Source organism: Melitaea cinxia, chromosome 6 (genome assembly GCF_905220565.1).
Source record: "Melitaea cinxia chromosome 6, ilMelCinx1.1, whole genome shotgun sequence".
Classification (NCBI taxonomy): Eukaryota; Metazoa; Arthropoda; class Insecta; order Lepidoptera; family Nymphalidae; genus Melitaea; species Melitaea cinxia.
In genome coordinates this window covers 3,187,991-3,212,836 of record NC_059399.1, presented here as the reverse complement: position 1 = coordinate 3,212,836, position 24,846 = coordinate 3,187,991, and the positions used below count along the sequence as shown (strand labels likewise).

The 24,846-nt window shown below is 32.5% G+C and overlaps 1 protein-coding gene across 1 annotated transcript in view; it reads left to right on the top strand.

Moving 5' to 3' along the window:
• Positions 1 to 1,442: 1,442 nt before the first annotated feature.
• The window catches only part of LOC123654186 (DNA N6-methyl adenine demethylase-like), a 116,866-nt gene continuing 93,462 nt past the window's right edge, over positions 1,443 to 24,846 (top strand). Inside the window, exons 1-2 of the mRNA XM_045590109.1 lie at positions 1,443 to 2,585; positions 11,070 to 11,210. Of these exons, the coding sequence (XP_045446065.1) occupies positions 1,443 to 2,585; positions 11,070 to 11,210 (1,284 nt within the window). The remainder of the gene's footprint in view (positions 2,586 to 11,069; positions 11,211 to 24,846) is intronic.

The window sequence follows — 24,846 nt, the reverse complement described above, 5'->3', positions numbered from 1 at the left end:
TCTATTAATAGTTTGTTTACAACCGCGTCACGTGACGGTACATCCCAATAGTTTTTGGAGTCCGTGAACTTACCAAAGAAGACCGAAAACATTTTAGAGATAGATAAATAGATATTATTTTAGATATCACTAACTGTTCATTGCGATGTCATCTTTAGTTGGCAAAATTATTGTTGAAGATGGTGCTGCAGTTTAGTTTTTACGAATTATAAAGAAACGAATTGTGTGGTAGTATGCGTGCGTATGTGTATGCGTGTTTGTTTGTCTGTGCGTGTGTGTTTAGGTGTGCGTGTGTGTTTAGGTGTGCGCGTGCGTAATTGCGTGTGTACGTACATGTAGTGTTTATTATATAGTACAAATATTTACTTCCTGTATTTTTTTAATGTCTCAAAATAAGTTAAACAATTTATCCTGACTTCAATTAATTGAAATAAAATATTTAAAACTCTTATTAACAGTATTCTTACTCATATTCATTTCATCCAAAGTGTACATTATAATGATATACAAATATTAAAATAACCGGCAATATAAAAGCTGTTCAAACACCATGGTTCGCGCCATCGATTTAGGCATGCTTCAAAACACAGCTTACGCATGCGCTACCTTTTGTGCGTAATAATAAAAGAGTTCTTTTCCTATTCGTAAAATATAAAAACTTTATCATGTTCAAAATTACTTAAATGTTTTTCGTTTTTTTACAGATCGGTGCAGGCCGTACGGATAACACCGGCCAGCCTCCGCCTCATGAAACAACAGCAAGAGAACTCAAGAACAAAATTAACCAAAAGCCACGAAAGCCTCAAAACCAAAGCCTCCAGTCATATCTGTCGTTTCAAAAATAAATATATATGCACTATTTTTTAAACCTTTTAACGATTTAACTTTACGCAAATAGTATACGCTAACTCCCAAACAGTACAAATTAATTTAAGTCTGAAGTGATCGGTATTTACAATAAAAGAAGCCTTCAAAAAATTTAAAAGATAATCTATCAACGACCAGTATTTTAACGTTCCAAAACAAAATAGATCGTTAAACGAGTGCACAAATATTTTATTAATAGTTAAAAAAAAAATAACAAGAAGAAACAATTCCTCGAGCATTTTCTAAAAAAGTCAGCCAAAGATTTTTATAATACGTAGCTATAAGACTCGTATAACTGCCTGTTGTTAAGGACTTTTTATATTATTTATTTCAAAGTGAGAAAACGAAGATATTGTGATTAGTGTAGTGTCAACCGGTGTGCCGTATAATCGTAACGTAAGTGCTATTTAGGATATCGCCGACAAAACGAAACCACTTCAAAGAGTACAAATTATCAAGTTCCAGTTGAGTTCCCAGTGTTCAGTACAACGTAAATAGACTTAGTAGAGCTTATTTTTTCTAAAGATAGGAGTGTATAAAAGTGACGCGATGAGGTTGCGTCGAGGTAACACGTCATGAGCGAAACGCTCAGAAGCGAGGCGGGCGCGGATAGCGCGCACCTACCGCCATTCTCGACCTTCGGCGACATGGCGGAGAACGAGCAAAGGATACTCACCGCCGACACCCGGCTCCTCGATCCAGGCTGGGAATACTACGAGAGGACTGGCGACACGGTCTCCGTGATCGCTAGCCAACCACAATACCGCCCATGGGAGTCGATGCCCATCACCGTGAATTCAAAGGATGCAATACTACGTGCAGGGTTCGCGTCTCCTCTCGAATATCAATCGGTCACCCTGCAGCCAATAGCTAATAAGCTACCGTCCTTCCAAAGCCAATTCCAAACATTTCCAGAAACTACAGTGATACCGGAAACAGGGCTCCCGAGTGTGACACCAGTGCCAGTCACAACGAGCCCGACCCCTAGTGCGAGCCCTAGTCAGTTAACACAGCTCACGCAACTAACTACTCCCTCATCACCTGCACATTTAACTACACTAGCACAGGTAGCACCTTTGTCGACGACTCTCACGACATTGTCACCAGTCAATGCTACAACATTCCATACCTTAACTGCTGTAAACGCACGAAGCTACCCAATCGTTCCAGCGCCGCTGCAAGCGCGCGAATTGGGGCCTGCCGGTCAAGCATATATAGACGACCGACATATACAGCTGTATCAGCCAAACATTGCGACAATAAATGCATTCCCCGCACAAAATGGTATTTTACATCAAAATGGAACGCTTCTTCACCAAAATGGTAGTTTAATTCAAAATATCCAAAGTCCTACTGTAGTTCATGTTTTGAAAAACGAACCATTTGACGTAAAGTCTCTACAAGATAAATACACGCCGAACGGCTTACATCACAGTAATTTCCAAAATCCTATGCTAATAGACAATGGGTACGATAAAAAGACAAATGGCTTTGGAAGCGGTTCATCACCAACGAGATCGGATTTCCGAAAGAAGGAGAGACGGAAAATAAGAGCAAACAGCTCAGAGTCAGATGGATCGAACATGGAAGTAGGGTCAGAAAGCAGTGGACAAGTCGCTGCTGTATCTTCTACTGCCGGCTTTAAGTCTCCGATGCACGGCGCCCCACCTATGACCACTGGACCAATGGAACTCGACGATATTTCCAGTGAAAAGCAGGTGAGTGTTTTAATATTTCGATTTTGAATTTTGCTTTGTACTACTTCCTCTATATGCATACACACACACATAACGATATATATATATATATATATATTACAATTTATCTTATCATAGTAAAAAATGAAATGATTTTATGTAACATCTTGAAATAACTTGTATTCATAATAATAGTCAGTTCAAACGCACTCCATAAAATCAGACACGACAGCAAATCTCTCTTTCCGTGAATTGGCGAATTGCGTAAACAAGACGCCAGGGAATTGGGAAAAGCGAATATTCGACGAAAGATATGAGAATTCCCCGAATTTTATCCGACTACAAGGCGGCGTGGAAACATATTCGAGAGACTTTGAAAAAGAGAAACTTTTCCAGTAATTCCACCTTTTATTATTCGAGGAGCACTTTTTATTCTCAGTCTCAAGTTTCGGAATGGCCGAACTCTCTGTCTTCGCGGCTATAAATTTAATAGTTAGCCGATCCGCTTGCTCCTCCAATAAATTAACTTCCTCTCTCGTTTAAAACTCAAATTAAAGCCTAGCGATTTACGCGTGTCCTCCTAAGAAAATTTTATGAGTTTTATTCAAATTTAAGAGCAATTAGGCGGCGATTTAATCGCCATTATTAAAATTTCTCTAAGTAGAACATAAAGCATCCATCATACGTCAATAGAATGCTTCAATTATCAATTAAAACTATTGATTTATTTTTAACAGAATTACGTGATGTAAGAATGTAAGTCTAAATGTTAAGGCTCGTTAATTAACACTCAAATAGTTATTACTAATACTGTTGTATTATATAATCGTAATAAAAAATTTACTAACTATCTAAGTTCTAGAAAAGGTCCAGACTATGGCGACATTCCACAACAAATGTCAGCATTTCCTACTCTAATAACGAACACCTTTTCCCGCGCGCAGCTGCTAGTCGCATCTATACCAGACTAATTACACGCGATAATTTTTTTTCCTATTTCTATTTTAGATTAACTAAATTTTATAAACATTGTATCGTATAGTTTAAGAAAAACTATTTGATGAATATGTCAAAAAGGTTTTAATTGTTGGTTTTCTTGTTTCTAATAATTATATAATATATTAAAGCTATTTTTTGTTTTTTGTTTTCTATTTAATTATCATTTCTTTTTAAGATTCACAATCGGTATGTAATTTGTTCTAACTAGTTTTACATAAAAAAAAACATTTTTTTTTTGTTTAGCGATATTATTAATTAAAATACAAATTAATTGCATACAATTTTTTTAACGGTAGTCAAAATTAACTATAAAATTTGTCTGAACATCCTTATTATATATATATATATATATATATTACAAAATTAAAGCCTAATAAATGTTCTGTATTGTTTGTAACAAAGATTTTATCAAAGAAATCATTAGGAGCACGCAAATGTTAATCATAAAATAACAGTTTAATAATCGTAAAACCGTTAGATATTGTGTTATAATAAAATTTTCATGTCAGGCGATAATATTCCACGAATTAATTTTAAACCTTTACATAAATATGAATTTGTCACAACATATAACAAAACGACCTAATATTACAATCCATTACTCTAAAAATTTTAATATATAATTGCAAGTTACAGAAATATTACAACCTAAAAAATGATTAAAAGTTTGGCTTTGACTTCAATATACTGAGCTGTATGATTTTTATTTTTTTACTCAAGTCATAGTAATAGCAAAGTCTGTATTATATCAATGATATTATATGATATTATATTAAATGTTGTTTTATTGGAGCTGTATTTCTGTCAAATTTTTTTTAAAGAGTGACTGCCGAGTTTTTTCCGATCCTTCTCTGAAGAATCAGTAGTAACTTCATTTTTAACTATAATTAATAAAACTAATAAAAAAATGAGTTAAACGATTCGACATGAATTATCTAATTTTTGATTTTGATTATAATGGTTGGCGTTTAATTAGCTATTAATAACAGAAATATAATAATAACCCTACTCCTGTTCTAACTTACATTCCTTATTAATTTATTAAGGCGAATAATTATATATTGAATATGTAGGACATAATGTTGAATCACATATTAACATATTTTAGTACGTACAAAAAAAGATTAGCACAAAAGAAAGAGGGATAAACAAATTCCCTTTAATGTTAATTCATTCAAAAATAATACCACTTGTAAAAGCCGTAGCTCTGACAAGATTGATTGGTAAAGCGGCGATTAGAAAGCGTTTTTAAAAGCTTATTTGAATGAAGTGTTAATTAAATTTTAATTTAATTATTAAATTTTTTGTCGAAATATATTGCATATGCATTAAGTAATTAAATAATATCATATCAACTCAAATTAAAATCGATATAAGTAGAATGGCTCGTTGGCGCAATTGGCAATGACCCTCATTTCTGCTCCAAGTCGGGGTGTAATATGCATACATGTGTAACAAACACTTCCTAAAAGATATATGTTTGTGAAATAAGTTACAATGGGCTGTTACGTAAAACATGAGCATTAAGACTACCTTAGTAGACGATCGTGTCTGTATGTTAAAAGTATGTAATTTTGTACCGCATATATTATAATGAAAAGAATTTACTTCCGGTTTGGAATGTAGACTGAAAATTTTGCATTCAACAGTTTCTCGTAAAAATTATTGATTCAGTTTAATAAAAATACTGAATGAAAGCCAGCGTTTATCAAATCCACGCATCTTTGTCATTTATATTCTAAATATAATTTTGGTATGAATAAATATATTTTATCTAGGAAACATTATTAATTTTCTTAAAAAGATTCGCATCAAAAATATGACAGTTGAAAAAGCCCATTTGTGTATACTACGTACACTTACATATATTGTTTTAGGAAAATCGATGATTACAGACTAAAGAGACGACATAACTAATAACTTTATATTTTCTGAAGAGTATTGCTATAGATATTCTTCTTTATTTTTTGGCGATAAAAACTATTGTCGAATGGCAAAACTGTAATTCATTATACAAGTGAGTCAGGCCGGGAAAAACCAAAACAAAGTTTCCTAGAAACGTACGAAACAGGGAAAGCTGAGAACGACGGAATAACTTCAATTTATTTATTAGTTAATATTATATGGGAAATGACAGATTTTCAGATTAGGATTTACATTTCAGTAATCGGAATTTTTAACTAAACGTTTATAAACAAGTATAATTTCCACTTTTATAAGTATTTCTCTGTGTTTTTAAAACTTTGCGAAAACACGGGTCTTTTTTACAAGGTCCTGATAAAGCTATCCGATATATAACTACAAAAATTATATCTTAGTGGTTAATCTGGAATAAGCTCTAATGATCTGTTATATTTCCTAGTGATAGTACCGTAATACCGTAATATTTACTATACCGTATTTAATGCATTATAAAATGCACATGGTAGGTGCTAAACATATTTAATTACAATTCCCTGTTCTGATAAAAGGACATCTGTCGAACCAGAAAGTCATTAGAAAACGAGTCGACTATCATTTAAGTTTGCGTTTTTAGATTCTATATAATTAATACGATATATTTTTAAATTAATAAAATAAAAACAGCTAAGGCGTATGCAATTGAAGAGCTTTATTTTTTTTTGTCTGTTAAATTTGTAATTTGTTACTACGCAGAAGCTAAGTTATATATAATGTTGGGGATTTTTTTCATGAAATTGTCTTAAAATTTACAAATTAAAACACTATTTAGACAGTATCTTTTTATTACAAGTTTGTTAACCGTTCACAATGCTTATTTAACATGTGGCAAAAACATACAAAGTTCGCAATATTTTTTACATACAAACATGGCAGTTTTACTAAGGTAGGCATCTTGATGCCAGTCTTATATGTAAGTAATTGATTGAGTATTAATATAGCCTTTGAAGTAGAAAATTTTACGACTAAAATAAAATCGCACACACATATGGGCCATTAAATAGCTATTGTTATTAGTTTATATATAATAAATTCGTTTTGAAAACGTCAGCTGTTGGTAACAAACGAAAGATACCGATCTGGATAGTACACGAATAAAATGGCGGAGTTCGCATCGCAGCTGTTATATTTATGATTATAAGTTCATTTCGTCTTGTTACAGTTTAACAGCACGATAATCGTTCGGAATAAGATATTTATCTCTACATTATCTGTTTTAACTTTGAAAAAGTAACCAAAAAGTTTAGTATAAAATAATGTTATAGGGTTGAAGGTTTAATTGAATTCAAATGTAACATATCGCACCTTCGGTGGAACAAGGGCTCAACTCCACTTTTTGTAATTTTACAGGAGAGCCATTTTAAAGTTTTTTTTACATTCCGAGTCGTATTATTCGTCTTTGTACTGCTTCAAAGTGTTTGTTCTTTGCATGAAATAGGACCTATTTATTTGTGAATATGGCCATGTAGTTTGCAAGTGCCAAATATTTTTTGTTAATTGCTATTAATATTTTTTTCAAAATAAGGTGTACATTTATGCCTTTGTTCCACCAACATTTAAATCGTTTTGTAATTATGACCATATTTATCGTTCGTGTTTTAAAGATTTTGAAAAATAGAAACTAGTTTATTTGTTGCAAAAAATGTTTTATTTTATAATTAAACATCTTTTTTAGGAACTTCTGTTGAAAAATCTTAAAAAACTCTAGCGAAACTCTTTGGAATTTGCCTTTAAAATTAGCGTCAATATTAACGTTATAAAATCTTTGTCCATAGTAATCAGTCCGTTTTTACTTTACTCTTACAAATCAAACTCACTTACTAACTCCACTTGAACAAATCAAAACTAACAAACATAAAACTACAAACAATCTTCATAGTTATTGTTGTACAGACCACTTTGGCATTTTACAGTAAATATTTAAAAAAAAAAAAAAAAAAAAAAAAAACGATAAAAAGAAAACGTATCTAAGAAACTAAAATAATAATAGCAACGATGCTTTCATAGAAAACAAATGAATCACGTAGCACGAGATCTATCCCTTAAAGAGGTATCTGTAATTTCACCCCATCTCATCCCGTGGGTATCGTAAGAGGCGATAGAGGAAAAACCATTAGAGGGTGGGCAGCAGCGCCTTCTAAGCACAGCCTAGCAAGCGTGGCGATTACGCCAAATCCCCCTAAATGGCAGACACGACAAACGGTGGAGGCCACGATAACGGCGGGGCAGGAGGCTATAATCTCCGGCAGAAGCCAGGCCACCACACCCAACGACGACACTTGGCCCTGGCAACATACATATAACGCTAGGACGCTGCGGACCGACGCGAAGCTCATTGAGTTGAAAGAAGCTCTCAGCAGGTTGAGCTGGGATATTATAGGCTTATCTGAAGTCCGAAGAGAGGGAGAGGACTCGATGTCTCAAGTCTGGCAACCTGCTGTACTATCGGTAGGGCAACCAACAGTCCCAGGGTGGTGTCAGGTTCCTCGTCCGCTAGGCTCTCGTCAACAACATCGACGTCGTCAGGAGAGTGTCGAGCAGGGTGGCGTACCTTATACTCAGAATATCCAAGCGGTATTCGCTAAAGGTCATACAGGTTTACGCACCGACCTGGACACATCCATATGACGAAGTGGAAGCTATGTATGAGGAAATCTCTACAGCCATACATAGCTCTACATGCCACTACACTGCTGTGATGGGGGACTTCAATGCGAAGCTAAGCAGACGATGCGGTGATGAGTTGTGAGTGGAGCAATTTGGATACGAGCAACGGAACTCCCGGGACTGGCTACTGACTGACTTCATAGAGAAGGAGGGACTCTTTATAATGAACTCCTTCTTCAGGAAGCCGGAATGGTGCAAATGGACCTGGTTGAGTTCCGACGGCACCGTCAGGAACGAGATAGACTTTATCATGTCGACGAACAAGCACATATTTAGTGATGTCTCAGTGATCAATGCTGTGAAAACAGGAAGTGATCACCGACTTGTCCGAGGCACATTGAATATCGATGTCAAGTTTGAGAGGAGTCGGCTGATAGGGTCTGCGCTCCGACCTGCGCCTGCTCAGATTCAAAACCCCAAGAGCTTTTAACTCGAACTCCAAAATCGCTTTGGCCTGTCGCCTGGCCGACTGCGTAAATGTGGACGAGCTCAACGACGGGCTGGTGGAAATCGCCCGTGCGGTGGGGTCTAAGTTCTTCAAGACCCGCTGCCAAAAAAAAAGAACCAACGCAGGACCGATCGTCGTCGAAAGCATTAGGGGAGGCTTATGCTCAGCAGTGGGCGTCCATAAGCTGGTATGATGATGATGATGATGATGATTTTTTTATTCTGGTGGTCTTCAATGAAGGTGGCTTGGATGCTATCAATTTGAGGCACATGCATTTCTTCGATATTCTAAATGTCTTTGTCATCATTTAACATCATCAAAACTTTTCGACTTCGGGATCTCATTTTTCCCTGAAAATTTAACTGTATAACTTAGAATAAAGCTTCAGAGTTTAAACAGCAACACCATTTTAAAATTAAAAAAATATATATATTTGTCACAGTGTAATCAACTACTCAGAGTTAGAAAGGAATTCGGTATGAGAAAGTATGAATTGTTTTTATGCCTATTTTATAAAACATGTATTGGAATAACAACACCATATTTGTTCATAACACTATAAAATAATAAAAATGTTGGAAGTACAAAGTCACAAATGTTGCAATGGCTTTGTCTTTCCAAGCATTTGCTCACGAAAAAGGCATAAGTGTGCTAAATATGACTTTGTCTCTCCAGGAATAACAAATATCAAAAGGCATATTTACCTTCGCGGCTTTGGCACTCCAAGATAAAAACATTGCGCGCGGGGGCAACAGCGCAACTGACCAATGAGACGATGTCGCGCCAAAACACCCACCAATTCGATCCAAAATGACAAAGACACTATTACCGTGTAGCGACTTTTAAAGTGAATCTAATGGGAGTCTTTGTCCCACTGGATACTAGAGTGTTTTTTGGGCATATCTGCATATTTAACTCATTTTACGATTTTTTGTAAGATACGCCCTTGTTCCACCGAAGGTGCGATATATTGATATCTTGCTTATTTTAAGTCTAAATTATTATTCAATAAATAATAATGGATAATAAATTAATACAAAAATGGCTTTATTAAAACAAAGTTTTCTGTTCCTAAGGTAGGAAATGTACGTGATGTCGGCTGATGTACATACATAATTACATACATATGTATGTATATGAATCGAAGCTACACTCTCGGAGCAAAAGCAAAGTGCGTCAACAGTCTAGTTACTCATTTAAAATTGTTAATCAAAACTATGAGAAGATTAATATTTTTATCAACTGTTACTTTATTTTACGCAGCACGCAATAAATAGACGACCATAGGGAAGACATGGGGGGGGAGGAATCGTATTAAAAAAATCTTATTTTATTATTATGTACTTATTATATATTCTTAAGCACCACAAAAAAAAAACAAACAAGAAAAGTAGCAAAGGCAGTCTTATCGCATAGAGCAACTTCTTCCAAACCACATTAGGACGAAAGCTTAAGAAAATAACAATTTAGTGAGTGTGCTATAACAAAGCAAATTAGTTTAAATAAATATGAAACATAAATATAATAATAAATTACGCTCTCTTTTCAATGTAAAAAAACACGTATATAATAATCAACACTAAAAAATTATGCAGACGGTATAATTGAATGTAAATGTTTACAAAGATCGATATCAAAGCCGTCACGACTGAACGCAGGCGCATGACCCAGACCGTCAGACGAATCATTAACGAGTCCGGTGAAATTACTGTCTGACATATAATTGCAATATTTTTGTCAGTATCAAGAGCACGCGAGGATTATTAGTATTCTGTGTCTGATTTTATGTGATAATTAATTATTTGATACTTAGTAAAACAACAAACAAAGAGCTTTATCTACTTGAATTATGAACTTATTTTTCTAATTGCAATAATAATTTCTAATTCAATAATTTAAATCTAATATTTTTCGAATAATTATTAGAATTTCCAAGTATTTAAATTTTTTCCATGCAAAAACGTGAATATGTCGCATGCAAAAAGAGAGGTGTTGTAAGTTTGGTTTGTCTGTGTTTTGACGTGATAACGTCTTATAAATCGATGAATGTCGGCTGCATGCACGAAAAAGGATGACTCATTGTCCCGTTACGCTCATTGTACGCTTGCGCTGCATTTAATCTCTCTTCCACTCGATTGGCCTATGCGTCCGAGGAGATGTTTTGTTATGACGTTGTCACGTTAAACTATCGTCCGTAAACCAACTTTACAGACAACCAATTTTTTTTTTGTGTGTAACATCGTAGCTCTTAAACGAATTGGTCGATTATTAAATGAAATACATTTTGGTCTTTACTTTTTTATTGTGAATAATTTAAAGTTGTTACTATCTTAGAAGTAGCATTTAACACCATATTATTTATTTATTTTGGTATATATTATATCTGTCACATGGACAACAGATTGACTCAATTCTAGTACTTTCCGTCACAGACTAAAAAGAAGAGGAAGCGGTGCGGCGAGTGTATAGGCTGTCAACGTAAGGATAATTGTGGTGACTGCGCGCCTTGTCGCAACGACAAGTCACATCAAATATGCAAGCAGAGGAGGTGCGAAAAGTTGACGGAGAAAAAGGTAGGAATTAATTATTAAAAAGAGAAAGAAAAATAAAACTCACATTTAAATTAAAAAAAAAAGCATATTATCGAAATTGAAGAGCACAAAATCTGTTTTTTGTTTAAAGGTACAAATACCTAATTTATATATTCAGATGGTATTTATTATACACATTAGACCATCAATTTCATGGTTAGGGAAAATAAAATGTGACTTTATAGTTACAAAATAAATAGGAACTTGAAAAATATTTGATAATTTCTTTAAAGAAAAAAGAAACAAAAGAAAATATCTTTAATAGGACAAACTGTATTAAACATTCACACAATATACTTTTTATATTGAAGATAGCTAAAACAATACACTATAAAAGAATTCAGGTAAAATATACGTTTTTTAAAACCATAGGTATATCCAAAAAAAATCATTGACTAAAGAATATTAGAATCGATTTGTGAATGACGCAAATACTTTGTATGACTTATTTACGAGGCGCCATTTGCATTAATTTATTCGTCTGCATAGATTATCGCCATCTTGTTTTGGATTGTTAGTTTCGCGGGATTTATAAAATGGCGGAAGTAATGTGTCTTATTTAAGCCCTGAATATACTTCCGTTTATTGTGTTGTGCCTATATACCAATTTTATATACACCTAATAACAAAAACGGCATACTTTAATGAATGTTATTTAAGTATTGCTAAGTTTTTTTTAGTATTGATATATCGTGTCTAGCAAAGGACAATTAAGCAATATATTTTTCGATTCGAAATTCAAAACAAAGACTAGCTATTACCATAAAAGTGTAATAAAAACAACTGCAAAGTTAATAGCCCCTGAAAAATCGTAGGCAATTTCTTTTCGCGTTAATTTTGTTTATTCTGAAATTGAAACACTGATAATAAACAATGAAAATATGATGCTTCACTTTTATTGTTTTTATGTCTAAAAGTTATCTCACAAATTCAATTAGGATGAAAGATGATTGAATGTTTTTAGTTATTTTTTTAACAATTTTATAGACGTAAGTTAAAGATGGTTTTAATCGTACGTAATAATATCTCTTTATATTATATGCTGGGTGATTTAAATTATTCTATTTTTCGTGTAACGAAATAATAAAATATCCTTCGAAAGAAATTGATTTCCTAAAAACCGTGATATTGTATCGCTTTAGCGACGAAAGTGGTTCGTAAATAAGATTGATGATATATTATTACGTTGTGATCCTTATATTTTATATTGACAATCAGTAAAGCTGTAGTCAAAATTCTATATTATTCTTGACAAGCTTATACCCGTGGCTTCTTCCTCATTAGTTTAGTTATGTAAGAAATTCTATCTTCACTCACATTCACTAGAGATTCTATCAGAGATCTACTATTAGAACTTCTAATAATCAAAGACAAAAAATTACCATTATTCATCCTTAAAAAGTTTCTACACATATATAAAAACACCATCAAAATCTAATCATTATTATTAATGGAATAACACCTAGAAAAGATACAGTAGTATAAAAAGGAACTTAGGAAAAGGCAGTTATATAAGCATTCATTATCTATTCTTTATGGTCTCAGCGATTTTATTTCATTGGATAAAGCAAATCGTTTCAGACATCGAATATTTTTAATTTCATATCTTAATTACATTAAAACTTACGTTACGGACGTTCTTAAATAGATATTTGTACTTTAATATATTTTATTCAACTATTGAGCCTATTTAATTTTGTTTTTAAACGAATGATTCGATTTTATTTCAGTTAATACCTAAGCTATGTTAAACTATATTCAGAACTAATTTTGTTCATAAATTATATTATCAAATACTTATACCTATTGATAAAATAGAGGCTAGTAAGTACTGGCTTATTAGTTGTTATCACCAAAAGTTAATCTATAAAAAGCAACAAATTAGAAATATTCCATCTTTAACAGTTTTTCCTTTCTTATCTCTTCTGAAAGATCAACTGAAAATATTTTAATAAAAAAATCTTGAAGAGCTAATATAATAATTATTATGGAGCAAATTCCGGGAGTGAAGTTTTCGTTGGAAACTTGCGAGAAGGAACCTACTTGACTTAATTTACGATTATAAGTTAAGGGCTGCAAAGTAAGTTAAACTTAGCAAATTAGTTTTATAACAACCGCCGTAAAGCTTAGCCGGGGAGGGAAGGGAGACATTTCCTTGTTCTCTATTGAATCACCTTTATTTAGAGCCTACTTTCAAAGTCATTATGGTAGAGTGTTTGACGTTTTTACTAGTGTTCTCATTAGAATTAAAAATAATTGCTCCAATAAGTTCTTTTAACGTTAATGTTACATTATTTTAAAATCTCTTTGTTAATTAAAACCGTATAATTTTATAATAAGAATATCGTTAGCTCTATTTTCAAATTACCTTTTTTCCTTGTTAAGATATATTTTTCACTTCTATAAAACTCCTGTAGCTAACAAATTAAATCAATACAATATCTAAAGACAACATTTACTATAATCAGTATATAAAAATATGATACAAATTAACAAAAAAAAAAAACAATCATACTCTATCATGCCCATCAAGTATTCGATTACGCTAAGTAAGTCAGCGACCACCTAAATCAAAATTATTAAAACATGGCGACGACACTACAGGAAACTTTGAAATAAATCTTATTTACATAGCTCGTGACGTCCGTTACCGTTTTTTTTTTTTTCAAGTAAACTTCAGTAAAACCTTATGGTATTATTTATATTATGGCTCATATGTCGCCCACGTTATCCTCGCGCACGAGTCGCTCGCAATGTGCTCGACAGCTGCGCGCGCGCTCCAATCAAATCGTCTGCAAATGGAAACACCTCTAGGATTTTTATCATAGGCCGATCCTACCCATTGTCGGCCAAAGGTGCTTTTAGTTGGTGTTTTTGTATGGCAGCTGGTTACATTTTGATTGTTGGATTAATATAAAATTAACTTCATATCGATAAAAATTGTGATCAGGAATCTTAAGTATAATTCGTTGAGACGTTAATGTTTTACATATTGAAAGTTTAATAAATAACAGATTAATCGTTTTATAATTTATATGAACATTAAGGGAATTTGATTTTTTATCGTTTTGGCTGATTTTTGTATTTCAAGTAATACAGTGGACCTCTTTATGATCATTTGTCATAAAGAGACCATATTTAATTTATTTGTAATAAAATAATTTAAAATCTAAAAATGATGCATTATTTTGTCTGATCGTATTTTTTTTTTATTCAGCGTAATTAAAACAATATTTTTATAAGATTTTTATACAATAAAAACAAAGTCAAGCAGAACATAAAGAAAAAAGTTACGTAACAATCATATTTATATTTAAAACTACAATAATCGATAGGAAAATTCGTCAGCAAAATGAGTAACAATGAGATATTTTACGTTTTTCATCTCAAACTTCACAAACAATAGCAATAAACATCACCGAGAAACTTTGTTACAAATCCACTGCTTTTATCGCGGATTTTAATGGCTTTTTTGTTTTGCAGATTATTTATACATTTACTTAAATCGACGACTTTTTTTCGACCGAATTAATGGCACAGAATATCGTTGTGACATCTTGAAATTAAAATAAATTTATTACTTACTGTAATGTATTTTTTTTACTTGTATTTGTTCTTATTTGCTTACGTTAATAAGATAATGTCTAGTCCTTTGATATTTATGGCCGTTATATTGCTGGGACAATAGTAATATACTCTAGTTTTACGACTTCTTCGACTGGTGTAATCAAATAGTACTAAACATAACCATAATTTATATTATTAATAATGTTTTAGTGTACCTAGTCGGTAACCTGAAAATATTCTGGGTATTTTCACATAATTACCTACTTTTTACATTATATTAACTTCAAATATATTAATATAACATATTCCTTTATCGTAAAAATGTCCTAGAAATTGTTCTTGTTTCATTATATTTTTCGCTTCTTTTGCATTGGCGATATACCTATTTCAAAGTAGATATAAATGCTACACTGTCAAACCTTTAGTTGCCTGTATAAACGATTGACCAAAAAACAATTAACCTTTTGACCGCCACGCCTCAAAACCATTCCCGTGCCCTGTACGCCAAGGCATAAAATAAACAAAAATACATACGAAAAAAATAGTGCTGCCAAGAGTCGTTATCGAGTACCACACAGTGACTTGTTTTTGTATGTTTTTATGCAATAAATGACTACTTATATAATCTAGGAAGGTTTATTTTTTAATATTTTTCTTGTGTTATCTTGCACTCGTTATATATACTTACAACAACATAAATAAAAAACAAACATTACAAAAATAATCGTAGTAAAGCACAACACTCTTTTCTATCGCCATGACGTCATTGTCACGACTGGACGACAACGGCGCAGCTGACCTACGGTTATGAAACTCTCTTTAGAGACGTGCTGTGTCGCACGCAAGGAAGCCGCAGGCTATATATCGATTTCGAATCGAATCGATATATACATGAAAAGTAATTTAGAAAAAAATTAACCTAATTCAAATTTGTAATTTTTTAACCGACTTCAAAAAAGGAGGAGGTTACTCAATTCGACCGATTCGATATATATTTTATATTTTTTTTATTTATGTTCGGGGATAACTTTGTCGTTTATGAAACGATTTTGATAATTCTTTTTTTGTTGGAAAGGAGATAACCCCGGTATAGTACCATGCTAAGGAAACCAGGATTTTATAATGAGATCTCGAAAATCTGCATAACTTTTACTGGGTGCACCGATTTTGATGATTTTTAATTTAATCGAAAGCCGATGTTTATCATGTAGTCACATTTAAATTTCATCCAAACCCGATTACAACTTTTTGATTGATCTTTGATAATGCGTATTTACTTGACTATTTTTTCGTCTACCTACGTTATATTACTTGTCGATATAATTGAAGTTAGTTTTTTTCGTTTGCCTGCAAACACAATTATTATCTTATTAGATAATAGTTTATTATTTAAGGTTCATTAGAACAGTATTCCACTGTGCCCCGTTCCATAGTACCCCATAAGGCCAACGTTTTAAACGAGTTTTATAAAAACTTAGGTTATTTTTTTAACTTTCCACACAATTGTCTCAAATGATTAAAATTAATGAAAAAAAATATCATTTACCTATTCTTTAAACTTTTTTACTAAAAATAAAGTACTTTGACAAGAAATCTCAACTTTTGAACAAGAATAATTGTGTTTGCTCGAATACAACGTAGATCGACGAAAAAATAGTCAAGTAACTACGCGTCATTAAAGATTACTCAAAAAGTAGATATCAGATCTCAATGAAATTTATATGTGACCACATGATAAACATTAATAATAATAGTTAATAATAAATAGTTTTTTTATATTAGCTTTCGATAAAATTAAAAATTATCAAAATCGGTACACCCAGTAAAAAGTTATTACGGATTTTCAAGAGTCCCTACGCGCTGTCATTGGTCGAAGCGTTACCACACGGATTAGTTTAGAATTCAAATTTTTATCGATACTGTTCCATAGTTCCACTGATCCCCAACTCAGTAGTTGATCCGATGAAGCAAATTAATATAATCGGTGCGGTCGATGCCAGCCTTAGTTTAAAAGAAATATTTACATGCGTTAAATATTTTTTTGCTTAGGTAGCAAATAGTACTAAAACAGTACTGAGTAAGTAGCAATATTTCAAATCAAATATTTCACGACACACGACACGACATGGGTCTTAGAAAAAAAGCTTTTATGAGAGTGGGGGTTAGAGATGATATTGATACTGCCAGATGATTTTGAGAATGAGAAAGAAAATCGTAATTTCGCTCTTAACCTTAGATAAAAAAAATATATTTTTTTTTTATTGTATATTATTAAAATCATCGACGCCTTCCAAAATGCGACGATGTTCTAAGGTATCGCTCGTCTTGCACTTCACTAGTTTTCTCGCTATTCGCTTATGACGTCATCAGCGTGTCGTCTATACTTGACAACGGCGTGTAGAGAACGGATTAATGACTACGCGCTAGAGATGCGCCAGATTTGAGATATCAGATTTATTATGGCGATTTGATTGATTTTAGTTGATTTGATTTTTTATTCCTTTGCTATTTATGTGTTAGCTGATGATAGTTTTATGTTTTTTACCTTTTGTTTTATTCAAATATTAAATAATTTATAGAAAATATAACACGTTTGAGTTGAATTTTGAATAGCTAATTTCAAAAATGACTTGTAATTATGATTTTTTTTAAAGTGCAATAAAGAATATATAAATCATCTATACCATTTTGACTAGCCCGTTGGCGCAGTTTGTAGTGACTACAGGTCAGCGGTGCTTTCTGCTCCGGAGGTTATGGGTTTGATTCCCACCCCGAGTCTGGGTATAATATATATTTATCTATATGTGTATTATTTATATGTATGCTTATCAAAAAAAAAATAGCTATACCAGTCAGCTGTTACCTATAACACAAGCATTAAGTTGCTTACTTTAGGAACAGATGACCGTGTGTGTATGTTGTAAATATTTATTTATTTATTATTTATTTATACCTCTTGCGTCACATCCCTAGCGGTCAACTATAGACGACTTCGGCGTTCTGGACATATCATTTACGTGGAATAAAAATGCATGTTTTTATTTCAATGTTTCTCATTACGTGTAGCTCTAAAAGACTTGTTTTTTATACTCAAATGTTGCGGGGATATTCTATTTTCATAAATGTTGAATTAAAATACTAGAAATATTTTTTTAATAATTTTATTTAATATTTTTGAGGTCCGGGTTTTTTGTCACCTATAGACGTCGCTGGCGCACAGGACTCGCGACCCCTTGTCAAGTATAGGTGACTACGGCGGTCAAAAGGTTAAAGTGACAAACAGAGAAGTCATGTAGGAGGTATACCTATATAGATGTCCCTTGATACTCAACTTGCGCTGAATTTCAACACTTATCAGTTTCTTTGACATTTAATTACTACAGTTCCAATGTAATGTATCACGGGTAACGTTTTATAGCCTATAACCTTCCTTTACAAAAGGCTATATGTATTTTTTTATCAAAACATTAGGAGTTTTAGATGCTAAAACTATAAAACAAACAAACTTTTCGTATGTTTTGTATTAGTATAAATACGAGTAATATTTCCAATTAACTTTGTTCAGAGTGCTAAAACAGTTTCGTATGTCGTTATTATAATTAATGGACCATATAAAAGTCTTTAATAAGAACTATCCGTAATAATAAGATGATATCTATTGTTTTTATTACTAAATAATATGACTGGAAATTTTTCATTTGTTATGTTAAGTAACCTTGATAAAACTTTGTATGAGCCGAATATTAAACATTTTATGATAATATCGAAATATTTATCAGTCCATTTAAATGCAAAACTTTGGTACTTAAACACATTAAGTAAAAATAATCACAATAAGAAATTTTCTATTTCAAAAGTTTACATTATAAATGCGAATTTGGCGATTGTTAGTACTTACAGTATAAAGATAAAACGTTTAAGTAGGTATCTACATTGTTTTTTTAGATTTACATAATCACCAAAAAGTATTTAATAAAAGAATAAAACGAAATAATTTTTCACTAAACATTTGGCAGGTTAAAATTAACACGCGTGCGATTTCCCGTCAAATTCGCATATCGGTAACTGATAAAATAGCCGAGCAAAAAAATGCGATATCGTCGCATGTCTGAAAAAAAATCAATTTTTAAACAGGGGTCTTGCCACGTGGGTGGATCAACATAACGGTTGAGGTTACTTCGTTTTTTTTTTTGGCACGAGCCAAGGGCCGGTGATTCATGGCCCGGCAGATGGTGGGGTTTTTATACTATCAGCTGATGTAACGGGCAGATCGACGCGTTAATGATGCATCTTGCTTGCATTGACGGATGGACTCGTAATCGATGTTACGTAATGAAGTTTTTTTTTGTTGTACTTGTTTGTTTTTAAATTGCTGTTATTAATTGCATGTATTGTTATTTTTTTTTTGTTGTAATTGTTTTCGGTTGTGTTTTGTTTTTAACCGACTTTAAAAATGGAGGAGGTTTCCAATTTGACTGAATCTTTTTTGTTTGTTATGTGCGTTACTTCAGAACTTTTTACTAGGTGGACCGATTTCGATGATTCTTTCTTTTATCGAAAGGTGATGCTTGTCATGTAGTCCCCTTGAAAAATTGAGATCTGACAAGTACTTTTTGAGTTATACCTATCTAATAATGCGTATTTACTTGACAATTTTTTCGTCGACCTGCGTTATGTTATTATACCTCATAACGTTTTACTAATCAATACATCTGTATTGATTTTAATGATTCTTGTTTTAGTCGAAAGCTGATGCTTGTATTGTGTAATACTTTTTGAGTAAGCTTTGATAATTCGTAATAATAATAATTAATATTCTTTATTGTACACCAAAGACAAATACAATATATTAAGATTAGACTTAGCTTTGTACAATAGGTAGCCTTATCGCTAAAAAGCGATCTCTACCAGGTAACTGTGTTGCGGAGGATATTATGACCAGTGAACACTGACAGGCATAGGTGTAATTATAACATAGAATAATATTATAGTATATTTTTATAAATATATAATAAAAAAATAGATGTAACGTACATATTTCTTATAATACATATGAGTGACTAACAATTATCTGTATTGATACACAGATACTCTTAACTAAAAGTAATGTAGGCCTTAATAAGTGAGACAAATGGATGCGTTGTTAAATCTATGATTAAATTATCTAGGATTAAGGTTATCAAGGATAGTTTAAGGAGGAAAAAATGTCGTATTTCCTTGACAATTTTTTCGTCTGCTTTACATTGTATTACTTGTCCATCTAATTGAAGCCGATTTTTTTTCGTTCGCGAGCAAATACAATTATTATTAGATGAATTGTTGATTTATGACGTAAACAAAAAAAGGTAAGATCTCTAAAAAAAATTACTAACAAACTTAAATAATAAAAACTAGTGACCGCAATATAAAAATAATAATAATAATATTGTTCTCGCGTTCAAAACGAAGCAAGATGGCGGCTTTAAAAACTTGTATCAAGCACAAAGTACCATTGTCGTGCATTAATAATGAAATTTTAAAAGTAAAAGTGAAATTGTATTCTTTCATGCTTTCATGAATGAATGTAACTGTAGCTACGCACACCTGTGTGGATTAAAAACCGACTAGCCAGTTTAACCGGTTATACATATCAATAATTCTTAAATACGCAAGATATTTTATTACACCACAGGGCAAAAATTTCGATTGAATAATCAGAAAATACTCTTGAAATCTACAAATTGCAAAAGCTTTACAAAACTCTAATACGAAGCAACAAATCAATACTTTTTCCTAGCGAAGACTACCCCAATGCACGCAACTAATTCATATAGCCTAGACATAAATAACTCTATCTATACGACCTCTTTTCTACAACCAAACAGGTACGCACACAAGCAAACATCTCGACCAATGGCGTTCCAGTTTCATAATATAGGTGCACTGCATATACAAGTGTGCGTAAGTGCGTGAGGGGTGCGTTGATGCACCCCTACTACGCATTCAACACTATACAAATGCCGCGTTTTTATTTATTATATTAGAATTTGAAACCATATTTCACGATTTAATATTATTAAAGCCGACTACCGTGAATTATGGTAATACTTTCGTAATATCATATTTAATAACCTAATAAGTTTTGCTGTCAGTTTTCATTTTTATTGCTATTAAAAAAAATTGGTCAAGGCAAAGACCAAATTACAAAATGCTTAAAGTATTTCATATTTATTTATTTATTTATTTTTAATTATTGAATATTTTATGTATTTCGTATGGATAAACACGATATCTTGCCATTAAGTAAAGCGCTGAGAGTAAGCGGTGCGTTCAGACGCAATGCGGTGGTAAAATCGCGCGTGGCCACGCATACGCAGTTCCGCGCCCCGGGCTCTAACTATTCTAATGCTTGGCTCAAGTGCTTTTAACACATATTTAAAAAAATATATATTTTCCCTTTCAAAGCGTGCGTGCTTGATTACTGCGTTTGAACTTTATGATTATGTTATGTATAGAATTAATTTGAAACTAACTTTTTTAATCACACTTTTCTTTATATATAACCTAAATCGTTTCAGAGTTTCAGTTTTACAGTTTGTTGTATAATAATTAAATTAAAAAAAAATCAAGAGCTCATATAATCTGCAAAATAATGTGTTATTTTTGTACAGTAAACATTTTGAATATATGACGTCACAAGTCACTTTTTTAGTGAGTATTAGTAATACCTATTACTCGGCGTTGTAAGTTATAGCATAATGCTTCATAGCCTTTCTTCTTAAAAGGGCTTTCAACGCATGTATTTTTTTAAAGCGTTGGTACTGTTTAGGTTAAAAAGCTAATGAGATACAACCGTATACAAAAACCTCATATTTGTAATGTTCAGTATAAATTATTATCAAATATTGAGAAGCGAAATTTTAATGATTTTAAAATAATAATAATTTACTGTTTTATGTATCGGAATCCGCTGCTTAAAAAACTGTTAAAATAAGTTATATATTTCTGTATTGAAAAAATTTCATAAACATTTAACAGAAGAAATTAATAATTAATTATGTCGTTCGTATCGCTTTTATCGTCAAAGTGATTGGATTTAATTAAATTATATTAATTGACCAGAACTTAAGATTCACTTATAAATTTGATTGATTCAGCTTGTAATTGCTAAAACTGCTGTATAGGTCTCTTTCTCTGTGTAGGAGAAGAGTCGAGACTTAATCCACCACGCTGCTCCACAGCGGGCTGGCAAGTAACTTACTAATAGTGGCCATTAAAAAAAAAAAATCAATTTACTAGTCTATTATAAGTTAACACTTAATTTTTATTTCTTATTTTGCTCAAGCTCGGTCTGCATTCGGTTGATTTTGGCCTTTTGGAAAACTACGTTTTTCCTACGTCTCTTATGGTGTAGAGTAAACATTATATCGGAGTGCAAAATACTTTTGCTTTATGTGTAATATTGTTTCAGAATGTGTAGAGAAAACTTTTATGTACATCTCTACTATCAGTGACAGTTTATTCGCTCTCCTCCAGAGACACATTATTTATTTAAATTTTCTAAGATAAAGGAAAGCCGCCTTACAGCAGTTGTTTATGCCGGTCCAGGCATAACTCCACGTAAACCCTAGTTCATACAGTTCATTAGATTTCCCCACTGACACGCGTCGGAGGAATGCAGCGTGAACGCCTCTCCCTATACCTATCTAATTCTGTCTTTAGAATACCCTTCTACCGTTCTATGGCCATAGCTTTTGTTCTGGCTAGTATTATACGTATTATTTTTCTTAATTTATGGAACTATTTTTTATTAATACGACGTTTTTATGTGATAAACATTTGTGTTTAACACGTGTAAACTAACAAACGAAAATTATATGTACAATCAAAAAAAGGAAACTGAGAATATTTAAAATTAAAAAAAAATCTGCTTAACATATTAAGTAACTTTACAAATAAACTATAACATCGGAAATAATAAAAAAGTGACTTTTAAGTTGTATGAAAAATAGTTCTTGATATGGATAGAGTTTTTACAAGCACATTCTTCATTACATAAACATACGCTTCAGCCTGTAATATGACACTACTGGGTATAGGCCTCTTTCCCCATGTAGAAGAAGGATCAGAGCTTAATCCACCACGCTGCTCCAATGCGGTTTGGCGGATATATTCTCTACTATGAGTAACGATCGCTATCGGGTGTACATGATAACAACCGGGACCGACGGCTAAAGGTGCTCTCAGAGGCACGGTGGGGAAACTCACAAGGACTGCACAAACACCCAGACCACGGCAAACACCTGTATGGCCAATACAAATGTTTGTCATGTGCGGGGATCGAACCCGCAACCGCCAGCGCAACAGGTACAATCCATGGCTGTAACCGTTGCGCTAACGCGGCGTCAAATTACATAAACATACATGTATTATATACACAAATACTAAATTACAAGGTACTCAATCTCAATCATACAGAAACAACGTAGCAAGCGCTAATGGATAATGACGTTTCTTTACTTTGAAATAAAACACCACTAAAAATAAACATAGAACTGTTATATTAAATAAAATAAAAGATAATGGTATTAAATATAAAATCATTTTTTTTTATAAATGACAGTTTTTAAATAAATACATATCTTATGTACGTATTGCAATTAAAAAAAAAAACAGAAACTTGAAGGATTATTGCTCTATAACGTGTGGTACGGTAAGATATAAACACATTTCCCTTCAGGAAGTTAGATGAGTATTTCTTTTCAGTGCTTATATACCGTTATGTATTGCTCGCCCCGCCCCATAGGGCGCTTGGAACGCCTAACCCACATCTGCTGACCTACGCCTCGATTCGTGTCATACACGTTGATACAGTACTCGATCCAGCCCAGTCAATGAATGGATAGTGGAATTGTAAACTAAGGGACATTTGGTCGGTTTTTTTTAATTACATTTTTCAGAACTATAAACTACATACGAGTATGTACCCGTATGTAGTTTCTTCTGACGATTATTATTATTATTTTTTTTTTTTTTTTTTTTTTTTAATAAAGCTTATTTGTATTATTTTTGGTTGGGACAGTTACTGTTAATGGTTGTTAAAGTGTCATACACATTTGTTCCTGAAATAATAATATGTTAATTAAGTACATTTATACTCTGCGAATGGAACAATAACTTTTTTGTTAAATTACACGCGAACGAAGTCGCGAGCACAACTAGTACATATGTAAACTCGTTAAGAGAAAAATAATGTCAAGTATTAGACGATGATCGAGTACTGAGATCTACGTAAAATTCCAAACTTTTTACTAATAGTTCACGAAATACGAGTACATAGAACTATGATACCTTGTCAAGTAATTTAAAAAGTATGATATTTATGTATTTTTCTAAATCTTTTAAAGGAATTTAGATCTGTAATCTATAGGATATAGACTATGTAGTCGGTAGTAGTGAAGCCTGTATTTTCTCCTTTTCTTGAAAAAAAAATTGCTCTTAAAAAATCTAACCGTAACTTCCGTAGCATGGTCTCGTCTTTTAACTAGGCAGTAAGAAGTAATTAATACGATATTGCCTTAGGCGATCCAGGTAATGAGAGCAAAAGGGGTTAAAGATAGTTTATTTACTATGTAAAACTAAGCAATGCTTATATGCTGGATAGAAGGCGTAGAGGGGGAACGCATAACCTAGTGAACGCACTGCCTACTTTACAAGAGCACATAGGCAGAGGGGCAAAAGGGGAAAAGCAAATACATACAATTCTTACGTGAACAACCTTTCATGTTTCAGCTCGTACACGCATTTCAAAGAATATACTATTTCCTTTAAAATAAAAGCCCCTACAGGTTCCTGTTTAGAAATATACGTTTAGTTTTAAACAACAACATCGTCGGATTTTATTGAACCCATTAAGTAAAAGTAAGAGAGTCAACTTTATATTCTATTTACCTTTTATAAAACTCAGATAAATATTAATTTGGTAAAGTAATAAGTAATAAGTGTTTGTCTTGTAATATCGTCAAAGAAATACAAAGTCATTCTTTGTGCTACTAATTTACCTTTGAACGAA